At 38.4% G+C, this 5,231-nt stretch overlaps 2 protein-coding genes across 2 annotated transcripts; both read left to right on the top strand.

Moving 5' to 3' along the window:
• Positions 1–247: 247 nt before the first annotated feature.
• On the top strand, positions 248–2,706 carry LOC108831300 (uncharacterized). Its single transcript, XM_018604857.2, has 7 exons — positions 248–551; positions 736–861; positions 929–1,120; positions 1,515–1,611; positions 1,927–2,030; positions 2,149–2,200; positions 2,307–2,706. Exons 1-7 carry the CDS (start codon positions 328–330, stop codon positions 2,526–2,528), a joined length of 1,017 nt encoding a protein of 338 aa, XP_018460359.1. The 5' UTR covers positions 248–327; the 3' UTR covers positions 2,529–2,706.
• Positions 2,707–3,001: 295 nt separating this feature from the next.
• LOC108831302 (ATP-dependent Clp protease proteolytic subunit 3, chloroplastic) lies at positions 3,002–4,803 on the top strand. The gene is made up of 5 exons (XM_018604859.2): positions 3,002–3,392; positions 3,732–3,846; positions 3,933–4,108; positions 4,193–4,288; positions 4,352–4,803. The coding sequence occupies exons 1-5, from the start codon at positions 3,081–3,083 to the stop codon at positions 4,589–4,591; spliced, it is 939 nt and encodes a 312-aa protein (XP_018460361.1). The 5' UTR covers positions 3,002–3,080; the 3' UTR covers positions 4,592–4,803.
• Positions 4,804–5,231: the final 428 nt, after the last annotated feature.

Here is a 5,231-nt window from a genome sequence, read left to right as displayed (position 1 = left end):
ATTTTTTTGTAAATAAGTGATGAAAATAAAGATGTCTGAGTAAAATTAAGATACTTATAATAAATAAAAATAATAATAAGTAATATCATGTTTGTAAATAGCATAAAACAAAAATTCAATAAATATGGTGGTAGTTTTGTGCATTTTTTGAATAACAGGGGTCATTTTGTGTTCAACCACAAATGTTAGATTATTTTTGAAATAAAGTCTACAATAGAATAATATGCAATATGTGAGGATTACCAAAGTAGGAGTTTCGACTGCATCGTCTCTTTTATCAGACCCAGTCGAAAAAGCAAACCGTACCTTTCCTGGGCGTTGAATCTCATGGCGGGAATCAGACTAGCGCCGGAAGAACCAGAGACGACTCCTCAGCAACAGGCCAGAGCGACGGCGACGGATAGCTTGGCTTCCGACGACGACCGATCTATCGCGGCGGATTCGTGGTCGATCAAGAGCGAGTACGGAAGCACTCTCGACGATGATCAGCGCCACGCCGACGCCGCAGAGGCTCTCTCCTCCGCCAACTTTCGCGTCTCTTCAGATTACAGGTATAGCGTTCCTCTGCTTTGGGAAAATCGCAGAAAGCTAGGGATAAGAATGAGAAATTAGGGTTTTTGTGATTGTACATTTTGACGGAGATTTTGAAGGAACAGGCGAATTGATTTTCCAGATCTTAGGGTTTACTTTCGACTAGCTAACCTGGATCTAATGGAGTATTGTTGTTGTGGACAGTTCTGATAAGGAAGAGCCAGATGCTGATGGAGGACAGTCAATGCTTGGTCTCCAAAGCTATTGGGACGCTGCTTACTCTGATGAGCTCACTAACTTCCGGGAGCATGGCCATACCGGCGAAGTTTGGTAAGGAAGGATCCCTTCTCTGCTCATTAGCCTAGTGGAAGTTTGTTAACTTGTTTCGTTACCTTAGGTTTGGTGATGATGTCATGGAAATTGTTACTTCCTGGACGAAAGACCTGTGCGTTGAGATTTCTCAAAAGGAGATGTCTGTTTCTGACAACGGGGAGGTGAATGATCAGGCTGACAAGTATTTGTCTAGCTGGAATGTGCTTGATCTTGGTACTGGAAATGGTTTACTCCTTCATCAGCTGGCGAAGGAGGGGTGAGCTTCTAAACATTCTTTTCATGCTCTTTTCGTCACTTAAACGCATAGCTATGTTATGACATCCGTCGTTTGACATTAGCGGATTGACATTAGGTATATCTGAGAAGTTAAGAAATAAGAATCCTGTAGAATTCAAAACAAACAAGATATAGTAATGTCTTTGTCTAGATCTTGTGTTGACTTTCTTCTTTCATTCTTGCACCAAGTCATGCTGGCGTGATACTTAGATGTGGCCGTATCACTGGTCTTTTGGGGATATGAGTTTCTACGGCGACATTGATAACTTTTATTTTAACAGAACATTTACACACCAGCATGTCCATCAGAATGTTTAAGTTCATACTCTACTTAGTATTATTAATCTCATCATCCTTGCATTTTTCTGGCTCAGGTTCTCTGATTTAACCGGGACTGATTATAGTGAAGGAGCGGTTGAACTCGCTCAACATCTCTCCCAACGTGATGGTTTCCCAAATATACGTTTCATGGTATGATTTTTGTTTAAGCTTCATTACCGTTAATGTTTTGCAAAACCCACAAGGATTCTTCCTTCATAAACGTCCAAATGCTATAATTAGCGCAGTAGTACAGTTTTTCCTGTGTTTTTATCTTCTTTCTTGTAAATGATAACTGACCTTAATTAAGGAATGTGATATGTTGGTTTCATGCAGTTAGTACAAAACAAACTCTTCGCTATGAACTAGTTGTTTATAGTAATGAAAACATCAGAAGACGTAACTTTTTATTTGGAAAAATAGATCTAAGGTGTTCTACGTTAGTGAACTAAAAGTTTGCTGTCGTAGGTTGATGATATCCTTGATACAAAACTGGAAAGGCAGTTCAAGCTGGTGATGGACAAAGGAACTTTAGATGCCATTGGTTTGCATCCTGATGGCCCTGTCAAAAGGTACCTGCTTTTATTGATTTCCTTAATGAAAAACTACCGCATTTGCTATTGGTCCTCAGATCTAGGTGAATTAGATTAATATCGGTCACCAATCACACTCCTATTTGTCTGTTTTCAGAGTCATGTATTGGGATTCAGTGTCCAAGCTGGTTGCTCCTGGTGGTATACTGGTAATAGCTTCTCGACTCGTGAAAAAAATATGTAGTTGAAAGCTCATCCTATAAATTCCCATAGAACTGTTATCTAAACTTTTTTGGTTTCTGCTTCTGTTCAAAGGTTATCACGTCGTGCAACAACACAAAGGACGAACTCTTGGAAGAAGTGGAGAATTTCAACATGAGAAAATCAAATTTAACTGGAGATGCGTCTTCCGAAGCTGCAAGTGGAACCGATCATCCTCCGTTTGAGTATCTGAGCCACGTTAGGACGTACCCGACGTTCATGTTTGGTGGGTCTGTGGGATCGCGTGTGGCAACTGTTGCTTTTCTAAGGAAGTGATAACAACAGCTTTTCTTTTTGTTTTGGGGGAGAATTGCATAACATAATGATGATGCCCATGCTTTTCTTTTCTAAACCTTTTTTTTCTTGTGGCAAGACTTGTTCATGTGCTTTTGGGAGCACTTAATAACCTCTAAATTTGTTTTGAGAAACTTCTGATAACTTATGGGTTTGGTTATTTATCAGTGTACTCGTTTCATAGGGTTCAATATGTGAAAGAGATAACAATCTGGATAAACTAAACAGAATTGAACCGATCCATATCAGAAGTTTTTGATAAAACCAAATATACAAAGTAGCCAAGCCTCCAACTTGTTTGGAATCTATATATCTGACTCTTGTCTTGAGTTTGATGTTTTAAGATTGAGACTCGTAAAGCAATAAGAGAGTAGAAGGATCATACACGTTAAAGATACAAAAAATATCATCCAATTCGTAGACGATGCGACGTCGTTTTAATTCTACAAGAAAGAACCTCCAGAAACAGCCCCGTCACTTCATCCTTTATCTCAAGACAAAGAAAAAAAACTCGAGAAACCAAACACAGTAGAGATGAGTTTGAATCTCGTATCATCGTCTTCTACCTCAAACCATGTTTTCCTTTCGAATCCGATTCGGTCAGGGAGAGAACTGAATATCCTAAGCCGACACCAGATAATCCCTAAAAGAGCGAAACCCTTTTGCGTTAGGTCTTCGCTGAACTTGTCTGGACCCAGACCCAGACAAACCCTGTCTAGTAACTGGGATGTGTCTAAATTCTCCGTCGATGCCGTTGCTCAATCTCCTTCTCGTCTCCCCAGCTTCGAGGAACTCGACACCACAAACATGCTTCTCCGTCAAAGAATCGTCTTCCTCGGTTCTCAGGTTTCTTCCCCAATTGTCTCCCTCTTCTTTATAGATAATCCAATTAGTCACATCTCCGTATGAAATTAAACCCAGAGTTTCATTAATCTTGTGTACTCACTACTCAGAGAACTTACCATATTCTTTAGCTCTTTGCTTATGTAAAGATTTGTGTTTTGTGCTTATAGAGTCATTACCTGACAGTTTTATTGTAGTTTAAGATTATTATTTTTGCTGGCTAATATTATTATCACTAGAGCATTTGATATGTTTTGATAGAGAGGAGAGTTTTGGAGATAAAGCTATGTTCTTGTTGTATGACTCCAGCTTTTTTTTTCTTGAATTTGATTATTTCTCCAGGTAGATGATATGACAGCAGATTTGGTGATAAGTCAGCTCTTGTTACTAGATGCTCAGGACTCTGAGAGAGACATCACGCTCTTTATCAATTCACCTGGTGGTTCTATCACTGCTGGTTTGTGTTCCCCATATTCTTGATGTTGTACTAGATTGCAAAGCTTTTGAAAATGATTTGGCCTTTTTTATTTTATTTATTTTCAGGGATGGGAATATATGATGCAATGAAACAATGCAAGGCTGACGTATCGACTGTTTGCTTAGGACTAGCTGCATCCATGGGTGCGTTTCTCCTTGCCTCTGGCTCCAAAGGGAAACGCTTCTGCATGCCTAACTCTAAAGTTATGATCCATCAGCCACTTGGTTCCGCCGGAGGCAAAGTATTGATTTTCTTTTATACTTTTTTTAATCTTCTACTGAATGAATGTTTTGATAACACAACATAACCTTTTGAATGTGTGTAGGCAACGGAAATGAGCATTCGCGTAAGAGAAATGATGTACCACAAGATTAAACTCAACAAAATCTTCTCTAGAATCACCGGGAAGCCCGAATCAGAGGTATGGATGCTAGAAAAATTCCCATTTCTTTCGTTTCAACCTAATGCTTATATCCTTGTCCAGATTGAAGGTGACACAGACCGTGATTACTTCTTGAATCCATGGGAGGCGAAAGAGTATGGATTGGTAGACGCTGTAATCGATGATGGCAAACCGGGACTAGTCGCACCAATTGGAGATGGTACTCCTCCACCGAACACCAAAGTGTGGGATTTTTGGAAAGTTGAAGGAACCAAGAACGATAACAAAGATTTGCCGACCGAGCAATCCGTCATACAGAATGGCTCCGCCACTCCTGAATAGAGAATGTTGTTGCCACCTTTACTGTTTCTTTTAAATTCTTTATGTTTTAATGTGCTAGGTGCAACCATAACAATGCGTTTTCTGTGTTTGTACCATTTCTCGGATAGATTTTTGGAGTTATTTGAAGACAAAAAAAAAATATTAGTTGATGTAGCACAGAAGGTGCACCAGCTACATTGATCAGCTTTAGAGAGAGTTTGTTTGAGAGAAAATTAGTTGTTTTCTGAGGGAAAAAAAAACTGAACTCTTTCAAAAGAACAGTTTGCGTATTAGCAGAAACCATATAAACCGAACTAATGGCTGTAACCGGTTATCAGAAATTGAATTTAGTGAAATAGAAAGAAATTGAACTAACCGAATGGAATATAGGGGAAAATGGAATTCGTTTCATGATGGAATTATTTTTTTAAAATTTTTTTTTTGAATTGATGGAATGATCATTTTATTCCATGCATTACAACTGGTAAAAATGTTTATGGAATGCTTGACCAAAAAAATATATTTATGGAATTAATGGAATATTATATGCCAGATTATTTATTCCAAAAATTGACATTTCAGTTGGTTAAAATATTTTAAATACTATAAGATTCGAATATGGTTATGGTTGTAATTAACCATCGATAAAATTTACATATAA

The sequence above is a fragment of the Raphanus sativus genome, unplaced genomic scaffold (assembly GCF_000801105.2).
Source record: "Raphanus sativus cultivar WK10039 unplaced genomic scaffold, ASM80110v3 Scaffold4190, whole genome shotgun sequence".
NCBI classification, from domain to species: domain Eukaryota; kingdom Viridiplantae; phylum Streptophyta; class Magnoliopsida; order Brassicales; family Brassicaceae; genus Raphanus; species Raphanus sativus.
The sequence above is the reverse complement of the archived record's forward strand: the minus strand, read 5'-3'. Positions and strand labels throughout refer to the sequence as shown.

Bases quoted from the DNA above. Each gene is read 5' to 3' on its own strand.
- LOC108831300 (XM_018604857.2), top strand. From the start codon at position 328: ATGGCGGGAATCAGACTAGCGCCGGAAGAACCAGAGACGACTCCTCAG. The intron at 1,121-1,514 runs GTGAGCTTCTAA...TTTCTGGCTCAG, and splicing joins CATCAGCTGGCGAAGGAGGG to GTTCTCTGATTTAACCGGGA. The intron at 2,201-2,306 runs GTAATAGCTTCT...TTCTGTTCAAAG, and splicing joins TTGCTCCTGGTGGTATACTG to GTTATCACGTCGTGCAACAA.
- LOC108831302 (XM_018604859.2), top strand. From the start codon at position 3,081: ATGAGTTTGAATCTCGTATCATCGTCTTCTACCTCAAACCATGTTTTC. The intron at 3,393-3,731 runs GTTTCTTCCCCA...TTATTTCTCCAG, and splicing joins TCGTCTTCCTCGGTTCTCAG to GTAGATGATATGACAGCAGA. The intron at 4,289-4,351 runs GTATGGATGCTA...ATCCTTGTCCAG, and splicing joins CCGGGAAGCCCGAATCAGAG to ATTGAAGGTGACACAGACCG.